Source organism: Magallana gigas, chromosome 8, assembly GCF_963853765.1.
Source record: "Magallana gigas chromosome 8, xbMagGiga1.1, whole genome shotgun sequence".
NCBI classification, from domain to species: Eukaryota; Metazoa; Mollusca; class Bivalvia; order Ostreida; family Ostreidae; genus Magallana; species Magallana gigas.
This window is the reverse complement of record NC_088860.1, coordinates 49,157,244-49,171,039: the sequence shown is the minus strand read 5'-3', so window position 1 is coordinate 49,171,039 and position 13,796 is coordinate 49,157,244. Positions and strand designations below refer to the sequence as shown.

Below are 13,796 nucleotides of genomic sequence, written 5' to 3'. Positions count from 1 at the left end.
AAAATATTGTTTCAAAGAGATCTTAGATCTGGCAGAGACGTGAACAACCAAACTTTGAGGAAAGATTAACTTATGATTGTACAAATGGTTAACATTTTTGTTTAGTTCGGCGTTACTTCCGGTCGTCACAGAAAGTACTTCAGAAATTGATTTCTTTTTCATTCTCATTGTTTTACATGTAAGTAACGTCCGTATATATCATTCACAATGATTATCATATCCACTTTTTTCTCTGTTAGAGAAGCAATGTCTTACAGTTAAATTGATACATGTATATCAAAACGGAAGACCTTTTTGTTGCTTTTGCAACAAGAGTCTAGTTTTTTAAATAGAATTTTTACAAACATCATGCGTAACTTCCGAATGCGCACTGTACGTTTATTCAACGTCAAGCGTCAATTCTTTATAAGCGTGATTGTATAACTGTGTTTTACATGTATATGTAGAAAAATATTGACACTACATGCAATAATGAAGTTTTTTCTGTTTTTCCTTCGTATTTTTTAACTTTGTAACTAAAAGTTATTTTCGTCGTGATATACAACACGATTATCCTCAATAACTAAACATTATAGCTTCTAAATTTTAAAGAAAGCTTCAGAAAGTGGAAATAAATTCATCGACATACATTCAAATCTACTAGCATTAGGGAACATACATAAAATGTTACAGAAAATTGATTAGACTACTGTGATGAAATGAAAAAACGACAAAAACAATCCGTCAACCATCTCAAAAAATCCATAAAACGAAATACAAATTTAAAGCAGAGCAACACGGACCTCCAAAAAGATTGAGGTAGGATCAGGTGCATGGGAGGAGATAGCATCCTCTGCTGACCGGTAAATACTTGAGGAGTTTTGTGATTTCAATTCATGTATTATGTATTTAATAGATTGACTTAAAACATAAATTTGGCAAGGCAAAGAGCTATGATCGAAGGGGGCACTCAAAAAGTTCTTTAATTCTCTTCACATAATATCGCTTATATTTCGAGACAGTAACATTGTACGATATACATGTATTTGTGAGATAGTTTTTTACCATTGACTAATCGGAAAAAAGTATGAAAATGTACAAGCTTCAGTTTCCATGGCCCAACAATGAGTTTTCCCCCAAGAGCCCCCCCCCCCCAAAAAAAAAAGATAGCAAACTACCGATGAAAACTAAAGGACGTCATATCAGCTGAGGTTAAACCGTGTTGTTTTGTTTTTGTTTTTTGTTTTTTGCACCTGACGGTCATTTATTGTTTAATATTGATGTTTTCCAAAACCAAACGAAGAAAATGCATAAGAAATAAAAGAAATTTCAAAATGGTTCGTTCTCAGAAAGATTTTTTTCAAAAGAATCATTAAAATGATTTTTATTGATTTTGAATATACATTTGAAAAGGATTTTATAAGTAAGTGTACAATAGTTCCATTAATATTCGAAAATGTTGTCACTTTCAAAATGTAAGCCACTTTCACCCGTAAACGATTGCTATACCGATAAACTTTTGTCATAAATTTTAATCCAATGACAATTTTATTTTGCGAACAAAAATTGGTGCTTAACGAATGATAATAAAACCACAAATGCTATTGTTTTTTATGCTATTAACATTACTCCCAAAGACTTACGTTTAAACAAATCATATGATTGAAAGGAGGAATTATGACATCCGAATTGGAAACTGCTGCAGCTGTATGAATATATCGTCGAGTCATCTTTTTTTAGATACAAACAATAACCTGAAATGAAATCATACATTGATTATTAAAACAATAAACAAATACAATGATATTACAATGAGCACGCAGAATTTAGAAGTATTGCAATGGAATTAAAATGCTGATATTCTGCACTTAAGGAGGCTTAATGTAAATTTTTGTAAATGTAAATGGTTTTAGTTATGTTTTTATTTAGAACCGGATTAAAGTTTGCTTTTGTTACCCGTAATGATATGAAAGATCTATATAAAGATGGAAATTAGTTTTTCATATTATCTGTTGTAAAAACCATGTTGTTATCAACTTAACATAATCAAATTTTTGTACCATATTTGTTCACTCAAAAAAGCTGTCGTATAAGTTTTTAATTCCCTATTCTTCAAAGGCAATCGTGTGTTTATTTATTTTTTAATCAAAACAGCCTTTGGAGTTTATTTACGCTATTGACAGAAAATGCAACGGTAGTAATTAGAGAAAGAAGTACCCCAATATTTGGATTGTTCTTTAATAGGAAAAGTCAATAATTATTATCTTAAACAATTATTATTGTTGTGTAGGTACACGGTGTGTTAAGACCGAATTCGAAAAATTATAAATTATTGTAAAACTAGCCCAAATTTATTTATCGATGATCTTATAATACTTCATACACAGCAAAGCATTCAAGTATCTCTTTTAGAAGAGAAACATGAGGTGCCAAGGACCTTCTTCCTGTAATCAATTCAATGATACACTGGTAATTGAACGTTATGATGATACATTTCGTTAGTCGTCAACTCCTTGTTCTCAAAGAAAGGATATTATTATCTATTACTGTTCAGAAAGTAACATACTAAAACTAATCAAAATCGAAGTCCAAATTAGTGACTTATGTGCGTTAAGTGCTTCCTTAATTAAAAAATAATCATTTTAATTATTACATGAAAAAAGTGGGTTGATTTTGTCAAGACTTAAACGCGCTCAATTTTTTTTTGTTTATAGTTAGTTCAATTTTGGAACTTTTTTTTTAAGTGTGTTGCCATAAATAACATGTAAGTTCTATGCACCACTTTAATTTTTTTTAAATAATTTCTGAAATACTCGAAATAAATGGCTTAATTCTTTTTATTCATATTAGTTAAATTTTAGCCTTTTTCTTAAGAGAAAGGCAGAAAAACAACGTGCCTTATATTAAATATGACAAATCCTTATATTGATTTTTACATTTTTAAATTTCAACGAACGTGTCACTTGTGCTTTTTTTTAACTTTATCATGAACGGCATATAAGATAGCATTATTATAGTATTATAAAACAACACACAAAATATTTTGAAATATAGACACATTATAAAGGTAAAGCTTTAATTTTAGTTCATCAGATTCAACGAAAGTTTCTTAAATAACAAGCATTCTGAGAGTATTGCATAAGCAATACACGTCCACTACCGGTTTGTAGAAATTTGTGAAAACAATGCACTGTTATGCAGAATATCATTTCTTACCGTCTCAACAGACCAACCCGATAACGAACCCGATTGTAATAATACAAAAAACCTTGTCGATTAAATTTACAACACAATGCTTGATACTATTTAACAGAACTTATTTGTTTGTTAGAAACAATGAAAGGAATGGTCCAAGTAATGCACGATATTATTACTGACAACACACTTTCCTCGTTTATTTGATACACACCGAGCCCGATAACGAACCCGAACATTAAAAAAATGGAATATAAAAAAATTATTTTCTTAAAAATATGTCAAACAGACGCTACAAAAGTGTAAACTTGATCTGTAGTTTGATATTTTGAAGCTGCTCAGCAAGTTTCATATCATTCGTCCAACGCATAAAGAAAAAAAAGTGGAAAACTGAAGTGGGACAGACAGACGGACGGACAGACAGACAGACGGACGGACGGACAGACGGACGCAGAGGAAAGCTATAGTCCCCTCCGGTGAAACCGGTAGGGGACTAATAAGTGATTTGAAAATACTTCATCACGACAATTAAGGTTTTTCGCGCTCAGAACTTCAGAGTCAGATCAAAAGGTAAATGATCAAGTTTTATAACGTCGTCTTCTTTTTAATCAATTTTTACCTCTGACAAATATTTAAAAACTTTAATGGAATAAATTTAGAACTTAACATAATATTTTATAAGTCCCCTACCGGTCTCACCGAAGAAGACTATGGCTTTCCTCTGCGTTCGTCAGTCCGTCTATCCGTCCGTCCGTCTGTCTGACCCACGTCAGTTTTCTACACTTTTTTCTTTATGCGTTTCAGGAATAATATGAATTTGCTGAAAAGCTTCAAAATGTCAAACTACAGATCATGTGTACACTTTGTAGCGTCTGGTTGACATATTTTCGAGAAAATAAATTCTTTATATTCCAATTCTTTAATGATCTGGTTCGTTATCGGGTTCGGTGTGTATAGAATAAACGAGGAAAGTAACTATGTAGTCAGTAATACTATCGTGCATTACTTGAACCATTCCTTTTATTGTTTCTAACAAATAAGTTCTGTAAAATCTTGTCATGCATTGTTTTGTAGATTTAATCGACAGGGTTTTTTTGTATTATTACATTTGGGTTCATTATTGGGTTGGTCTGTTGATCTGGGGTACAGAAGACGGTAAAATAAGAAATGATATTCTGAACAACAGTGCAATGTTTTCACAAATTTCTACAAACCGGTAGGGGACGTGTATTGCTTATGCAAATACTTAAGGCTCGCCTTTACTCAGAACAAAAAAAAAATTCCACTGATGATAATGAAAACAAACTATTGTGTGTTTTAGACTCTACATGGCAGTGTTATTCTTCACTTCCAAAAAAGTAGGTCAATGACCTACTTTTTTAGCTAATGGCCATTGAATATTTTTTGAAAATTTGAGAAAAATCCATAAAAATTTTACACAATGATTGAGATTTTCGTAATTGTGAAAATTATACAAAATGCTTAACTCTTTGACAAATGAAATACAGTTTATGAATAGTAGTGACATTAAATAGATACAAAGCATTAAGTTTTCATTTACAGTTTTTATAGATATTCTAGTCCGAATTTCCTTTATCAGTTTTCAAATTACAACCCATTTTTGATTTAATATAACAAAAAAACTGAATGATGATAATGCTAAAACATTTATAGTATTAAACTAAGTATATTGATCTTTCTCTGCTGGCATAAATCTATATGAGGTCAATGGGCAAAATTTTGAGATATGGTGATTTTTATCATTTTTCAATATTTTTCTAGTGTGTGTGTCATACAATTATCTAAACGAAAAAGCAAGACAAAACCAACAGCAAAATAATTGTGACTAACAAATAAAATCTTAACTTACAATATTATAGTACTACCAAAAATATTTCAGTGGAAAGCAAAATTTGAAAAGTTTTGTTCGAATTTCCTCTGTTTGGCTAAAAGTCAAACTTTGTCAGATCCTTATCCCATAATTTACTTAAACAGTCTAGACGGACTCCCAAAACGGAGTCAACGGAAGTGAATTTCTGCAAGCATTTTGGACTCCGTTTTGGGAGTCTACGCATGCGCACTGGTACAAAATATGGCGATTTTTTTATGAAAACATGGGGTTAACAAGAAATCGTCTTGCAAAGTGCTGCATGTGTTGGCAGACTTCTAACATGTTTTAAAAGACCCAGGATAAAATTTACTATCGATCGTATTTGCACAAAATAGGGGTTTATTTGCACTTAAGAAAGTTATTTCTCTTCGAAGTTGGACGTTTGGACGATGCTTAAAAAGTGATATTTTTGTGTTTTTCATGGAATTTAATCGTTAATAAAAGGTAAATTGCGTTAAATTTTACCTCTTTCGTATTGTGTTACAATTTTAAATCAACAAACACACAAATTGATAAGTGCGTAAACGAAAAAAGCTTCGATTACTAACAAAAACTGGTTGCTCTAGCGATGATTAAAAAACGTCTTTTTGGTATTTAAAAAATAGCATTGGTTGTTTGAAAGCCCAGAAAATAAAACAAATTGTCACTCTAAATTCAAAAACTCTTTAAATTGAACTGATAATTATCATCTAAACAATTATAATCGCTCGCGGCATTTGCGATGTTAGGAAACCATGTTAAATACATAATTATTCAAGATAATTGAAAAATTTAGCATGAAAAAGATTAAAATGAGACTATACTTTTAACAATCAATGATAAATAAACATATCCAAGCGTTGAATTTATTTCAAAACAGTTATAGTTGTGCCTGATCGAAGTTATGGGTGAATTTTTCATTTTAAAAAAATTAATTTTACGTAATACAAGTAAACGGTTATGAATATATGATATTAATATGGCACATAAACGTTCAGAAATGTTTTTGAAAGTTTAGAATTAATTTTTGTCGTGTTTTTGGCCAATTTTAGAGATTTATTTAGAACTAAGGGGCATAACTCGCACGTTGTTTACATTAGAAACGCCATTTTACCGCAATGCATGATGGAGCCAAAGACTCCGTTTTGGGAGTTAACTCCGTTTTGGGAGTCCCGTCTAGACTGCTTAAATATCGATTGTTATGTCAATAATAATTTATTTCATAAATACTTCTTGTATTCAAACAAATTTTACTCGTGAAATAGCTGCAATAATGTAGCCCTCTCCCGATCTTTTTTTTTTTTTTTTTGGGGGGGGGGGGGGGGGGGAGAGGGCTACAACTCCATAGGATCTCCGTAATGGTGCAAGTGCGGGAGTGATTCACTCCCGCAACGATTTCGTCTCAAATCGTTTATAAATGACAATAACATTTGCATTTCTGACCTGAACTCAAACGTTGTAGATGTCTATGGCATAGATTAATCCAAAAACATCAAGTATAGTCCATATATCGGTTATTTTTCGTGGATGTCAACAACGAAAGTTGAATTTGTCCGCCATGTTTACTGACCTTGACCGGTTTTATTTTTGGACAGCCAATGAGAATTCAGGAGCGGATCTTGAATTGAATATAGGAATTCCCCTATTTTAAACATAATTAACGCGGTAAATATGAATTTTCCACTATATACCATTTCCTTAAATGATGTTTTAGTGATATAGCGAGGTAAGATCGATTATTTACACTGACATTCACGTTATCAAGCCCATCAAAACTCCAAGCGTACATCCCATAAAATCACGCGAGAACTGTCATGGCTGCTGAAAAAGACGACTGGTAAACATGCTGATGTGTTTTCACCGGTTTTGGTTTATATACGGTTAATTTGTTTAATCTGAATTAAAAAATCATTTTATCTAAAGGAAGTAAAATATAAAATCGATCTTTTCAGACCGAAGTCAGCCGCATTGAAAAATTAATTTTGCACCATTACGGAGATCCTATGGAATTGTAGCCCTCTCCAGTAAACATCAGATATAAAAAATCGGAGAGGGCTACATTATTGCAGCTACTCGTGAAATTGTACTATTTAACAATCCGGGTTTGAGAACTCAAACCCTGAGTAAGCAACGTCTTGGCGAACTTGGCGACGTGCCGAAATTACAGGAGAAAAAATAAAGAGTATTATTTTACCCAGTTTTTATTTCATTACAACTGTGTAGTTTGAATTTCCTCCGTTCTTTTATCTCTGATTAAAGCATAACATCTAGTTTATAATAGTTTTGATATAAATGTATGCTTCGAAGCTTTCATAGAATAAAACAAACCGGTAGGAAACGTGTATTGCTTATGCAATACTCTCAGAATGCTTGTTATTTTTGTTATATCTTAATAACGAGGTCATGACAATGATGCTGTTGATTTTTATTTAAATTTGAATTATAAATTTTTTTGTTAATATTATTTTGTGTTACAAATGTTGCAAATTTTAATGATTGATTCAAATTGACTTAATGAACAAATTCGTCGACTTTATAAATAGCAGAACAGACGTGTATTATATATTTGCTCATGCAATTGCAAATGCTACCAATATATGCGTAACTATTTAAATTATACATCAATGAAAAAAGTTTGAAGCGATAGTACATTGTAGGATTGAGGCGATGTATGCAAAAACATGAGTGAGATTCCTTAAATACTTTGAATACTGTTAAAAAGACTCGCTCTTTTAAAAATGTATATATATAAAAGCTTTAGAAAAAGTAATTTTCGGGATTTTTTTTGTAAATTTATCGGTTGTGAATAACCTAAAATCAATCATGGTATAAATGATCGGGAAAACTATTCCATTGGTTATTAAACAAATACAAAACAAGAAAAAAAAACTTATGCAAGCGTCAAAAATACGGCCTCACACCATTTAAAATTACAAAATTACTAGACTTTGACCCGTGCCTGCACGGGTTGACATTGCATATCGGACATTTACGAAATAGATACATCAATTTCATTACACACCTTATTAATGACAATTACATTACAAAGCTATAAGCCTACAATAATGCTATTAATTTCACTACACTTTCCTTAGTTTGAATAATCTAACTGTGTCTCGGGAAAGGCTCTCACCACAGTTAGAATACCTCCCATATACCCGTAATGTAGCAGAAAATTGCAGAATCGCTCCGGAACGATTTTTGAGAAAATTAAGTTAAAGCTTAACTGAGAATAAATAAAAACAAATTGGTAATCTTCAAGTACCAATGATGTTTTAAATATATAAAACAAAAGACAGTATGCTTCCGATTTCTCAGTATCAAAGACCAAAAATTATTATAATATAGTAGTATAGAAATGAAAAACATTGTTTAATATTACATGAAAAGTCCTTACTAGTGCAAAAAGGTCTTTGGTCTTGAAAATCATTAGAATAAAAATAAACACAATACCATTTATTTAAGGGTGCTTACTTTTATTATCTCTTAGAATAACCTGTCTATAGTCTCTCTCTCTCTCTCTCTCTCTCTCTCTCTCTCTCTCTCTCTCTCTCTCTCTCTCTCTCTCTCTCTCTCTCTCTCTCTCTCTGTGTGTGTGTGTGTGTGTGTGTGTGTGCGTTTGCATAATCCCGATACTCACTACATGTACTAGGTTACACACGTGCGACTTACTACATTTTCAAAACTCACTACTTGCACCCGTGTAGTGAGTTTGAAAACGCCGTAAATCGGGATTTTTCGACGTGCTTTACCCAGAAAATATAAAACATAGCTTAGTGTGACTTTCCGGTTTACACATGATTTTTGTTACACACTAACCGTGTCAAAATGGGGTAGTTACACACTTTCCCCTGGATCTTATTCGCGCATGCGCGAATTCAACTTCCTCTCAAAACAAGGTCGGGTTGAAGGAAATGAAAATGTAAGTGTTTTTTGTTAAAAATGATGTGTTTTATTATTCTGTTGACACTTTTGATAGGTTTTCAAACGTATTATTACTTGTGTTTATTATGAATATCTGTTAAAGCAATATATCCCTTTGGTATGTAAAGAAAAAATGTTTTTGCTCAATCTGATCTTGAAATCTGTTGGTTGAGATGTATTTCTTTTAGATTTTTACAAGGCTAAGCTTCGAGTAATCATACAGTGAGCGTTTTGATTAACGTTTGTGTTTTAATTAAACACTCATTTTGTTATAGTTTTGGTAGATCATTAAAATTTTAATAAAATCGCGAACAGTTAGAATTTCCTCTAAACTTTTCAACAAATTGCATGCAGCTCAATTAAAAAATACGTCTCCTTTAGAGTTTCTTCAACAATTTAAAGGATTTAATTGTACAATTTTTGTGTTGTATTCTTTGAATACTTGTATTTAAAGAAGAAATTAAACGAAATTAACATTAACTTTGATCAATACAAATCTAGACCATATGAATTAATCGAAAGCAAAAGAACACGGGCATACACAATATTTCTAAAGTAGGGCTTTAACTGCAAATTCTTTTAATTATACTCTCTTAATGCTTTACAAAGAACACCCCATCATTAAAAAATAAACACTTATTTGCTTATTTTCAAATTTACACCCTGCACAGTATGCGCTTTCATTTCATTTAAAATTGAGTATATATTTTTCGCAGTTTTCATTGTAGAGTAACTTTGTAATATTCAAAAAGAAATCAGCAAATTGTTTATCATATTGTTTATATAGTATGTACCTTTTCTTTATATTTCCCTAATTCTTTTATCAAAAGCTTAAATCCTTATTAGAAAATCCATAATTTTCAACTTATCAATAAAGCATTAGTATAGTAAATCACTTAGTATAAACCCCATACATGTTTTTGATTAATATTTACACCCTCGTTTATTTATTCACTGCACAAAAAACAAAGAAAATATCAACATTCATTCGTTATAAAATCAGTGTAGTTAAACACTTATGAAACTCCTAAATCTGTTAGGATCAATGTTTGCATCCTAATTCCTCCTTAATGACAGTATTACAATGATATAACAATCATAACAAACCCATAATCTTCATTTTAACGTTAAAAAGTCAGTATAGTAACTCACTCAAATAAACCTTTCATCCTTTTTTTATTAATATTTTCACTCTAATTTATTCTTTCTTACATTACTGCAAAGGAAATGTCACCATTTATTAAAGAAAAAATCCTTTAATTATGATGTTTGACCATCATGAGGAAACCCATAATTTTCATTTCAAAGTTACAAAATCAGTTTAGTTAAACAGTTATGAAACTCCTAAATCTTTTAGGATCAATGTTTGCATCCTTATTCCTCCTTAATCACAGTATTACAATGATATAACAATCATTAGTTATAGGAAATCTTCATTAATAAAAAATTTACACCCCCACAAGGAAACCCATAATTTTCATTTTAACGTTAAAAAGTCAGTATAGTAAATCACTCAAATAAATCTAAAATCTTTTTTGATTAATATTTGCACTCTCATTTATTCTTTCTTACATTATTGCAAAAGGAAATGTCACCATTATTCAAAGAAAAAATCCCATAATTATTAAGTTTGACCCCCATGAGGAAACCCATAATTTTCATTTCAAAGTTACAAAATCAGTATAGTTAAACAGTAATGAAACTCCTAAATCTTTCAGGATCAATGTTTGCATCCTTATTCCTCCTTAATCACAGTATTACAATGATATAACAATCATTAGTTATAGGAAATCTTCATTAATAAAAAATTTACACCCCCACGAGGAAACCCATAATCTTCATTTTAACGTTAAAAAGTCAGTATAGTAAATCACTCAAATAAATCCAAAATCTTTTTTGATTAATATTTGCACTCTAATTTATTCTTTCTTACAATATTGCAAAGAAAATATGACCATTTTTTAAAGAAAAAATCCCATAATTATTAAGTTTGACCCCCATGAGGAAACCCATAATTTTCATTTCAAAGTTAAAAATCAGTATAGTTAAACAGTTATGAAACTCCTAAATCTTTTAGGATCAATGTTTGCATCCTTATTCCTCCTTAATGATAGTATTACAATGATATAACAATCATTAGTTATAAGAAATCTTCATTAATAAAAAATTTACACCCCCACGAGGAAACCCATAATTTTCATTTTAACGTTAAAAAGTCAGTATAGTAACTCACTCAAATAAACCTTTCATCTTTTTTTTATTAATATTTTCACTCTAATTTATTCTTTCTTACATTACTGCAAAGGAAATGTCACCATTATTTAAAGAAAAAATCCCATAATCATTAAGTTTGACCCCCATGAGGAAAACCCATAATTTTCATTTCAAAGTTACAAAATCAGTATAGTTAAACACTTATGAAACTCCTAAATCTTTTAGGATCAATGTTTGCATCCTAATTCATCCTTAATGACAGTATTACAATGATATAACAATCATTAGTTATAAGAAATCTTCATTAATAAAAAATTTACACCCCCACAAGGAAACCCATAATTTTCATTTTTACGTTAAAAGTCAGTATAGTAACTCACTCAAATAAACCTTTCATCTTTTTTTTATTAATATTTTCACTCTAATTTATTCTTTCTTACATTACTGCAAAGGAAATGTCACCATTTATTAAAGAAAAAATCCTTTAATTATGATGTTTGACCATCATGAGGAAACCCATAATTTTCATTTCAAAGTTACAAAATCAGTTTAGTTAAACAGTTATGAAACTCCTAAATCTTTTAGGATCAATGTTTGCATCCTTATTCCTCCTTAATCACAGTATTACAATGATATAACAATCATTAGTTATAGGAAATCTTCATTAATAAAAAATTTACACCCCCACAAGGAAACCCATAATTTTCATTTTAACGTTAAAAAGTCAGTATAGTAAATCACTCAAATAAATCTAAAATCTTTTTTGATTAATATTTGCACTCTCATTTATTCTTTCTTACATTATTGCAAAAGGAAATGTCACCATTATTCAAAGAAAAAATCCCATAATTATTAAGTTTGACCCCCATGAGGAAACCCATAATTTTCATTTCAAAGTTACAAAATCAGTATAGTTAAACAGTAATGAAACTCCTAAATCTTTCAGGATCAATGTTTGCATCCTTATTCCTCCTTAATCACAGTATTACAATGATATAACAATCATTAGTTATAGGAAATCTTCATTAATAAAAAATTTACACCCCCACGAGGAAACCCATAATCTTCATTTTAACGTTAAAAAGTCAGTATAGTAAATCACTCAAATAAATCCAAAATCTTTTTTGATTAATATTTGCACTCTAATTTATTCTTTCTTACAATATTGCAAAGAAAATATGACCATTTTTTAAAGAAAAAATCCCATAATTATTAAGTTTGACCCCCATGAGGAAACCCATAATTTTCATTTCAAAGTTAAAAATCAGTATAGTTAAACAGTTATGAAACTCCTAAATCTTTTAGGATCAATGTTTGCATCCTTATTCCTCCTTAATGATAGTATTACAATGATATAACAATCATTAGTTATAAGAAATCTTCATTAATAAAAAATTTACACCCCCACGAGGAAACCCATAATTTTCATTTTAACGTTAAAAAGTCAGTATAGTAACTCACTCAAATAAACCTTTCATCTTTTTTTTATTAATATTTTCACTCTAATTTATTCTTTCTTACATTACTGCAAAGGAAATGTCACCATTATTTAAAGAAAAAATCCCATAATCATTAAGTTTGACCCCCATGAGGAAAACCCATAATTTTCATTTCAAAGTTACAAAATCAGTATAGTTAAACACTTATGAAACTCCTAAATCTTTTAGGATCAATGTTTGCATCCTAATTCCTCCTTAATGACAGTATTACAATGATATAACAATCATTAGTTATAAGAAATCTTCATTAATAAAAAATTTACACCCCCACAAGGAAACCCATAATTTTCATTTTTACGTTAAAAGTCAGTATAGTAACTCACTCAAATAAACCTTTCATCTTTTTTTTATTAATATTTTCACTCTAATTTATTCTTTCTTACATTACTGCAAAGGAAATGTCACCATTTATTAAAGAAAAAATCCTTTAATTATGATGTTTGACCATCATGAGGAAACCCATAATTTTCATTTCAAAGTTACAAAATCAGTTTAGTTAAACAGTTATGAAACTCCTAAATCTTTTAGGATCAATGTTTGCATCCTTATTCCTCCTTAATCACAGTATTACAATGATATAACAATCATTAGTTATAGGAAATCTTCATTAATAAAAAATTTACACCCCCACAAGGAAACCCATAATTTTCATTTTAACGTTAAAAAGTCAGTATAGTAAATCACTCAAATAAATCTAAAATCTTTTTTGATTAATATTTGCACTCTCATTTATTCTTTCTTACATTATTGCAAAAGGAAATGTCACCATTATTCAAAGAAAAAATCCCATAATTATTAAGTTTGACCCCCATGAGGAAACCCATAATTTTCATTTCAAAGTTACAAAATCAGTATAGTTAAACAGTAATGAAACTCCTAAATCTTTCAGGATCAATGTTTGCATCCTTATTCCTCCTTAATGACAGTATTACAATGATATAACAATCATTAGTTATAGGAAATCTTCATTAATAAAAAATTTACACCCCCACGAGGAAACCCATAATCTTCATTTTAACGTTAAAAAGTCAGTATAGTAAATCACTCAAATAAATCCAAAATCTTTTTTGATTAATATTTGCACTCTAATTTATTCTTTCTTACAATATTGCAAA

At 30.1% G+C, this 13,796-nt stretch overlaps 2 protein-coding genes across 3 annotated transcripts in view; both read right to left on the bottom strand.

Moving 5' to 3' along the window:
• LOC105340291 (uncharacterized) overlaps positions 1-13,796 on the bottom strand; it is a 754,579-nt gene that overhangs the window by 219,695 nt on the left and 521,088 nt on the right. The gene's annotated exons all lie outside the window — the stretch shown is intronic.
• Positions 1-13,796, bottom strand: part of LOC105327281 (uncharacterized) — a 347,963-nt gene that overhangs the window by 123,008 nt on the left and 211,159 nt on the right. For both annotated transcript variants that reach the window (XM_066069385.1, XM_066069384.1), the window contains one exon: positions 1,623-1,733. In XM_066069385.1, the coding sequence (XP_065925457.1) occupies positions 1,623-1,733 (111 nt within the window). The remainder of the gene's footprint in view (positions 1-1,622; positions 1,734-13,796) is intronic.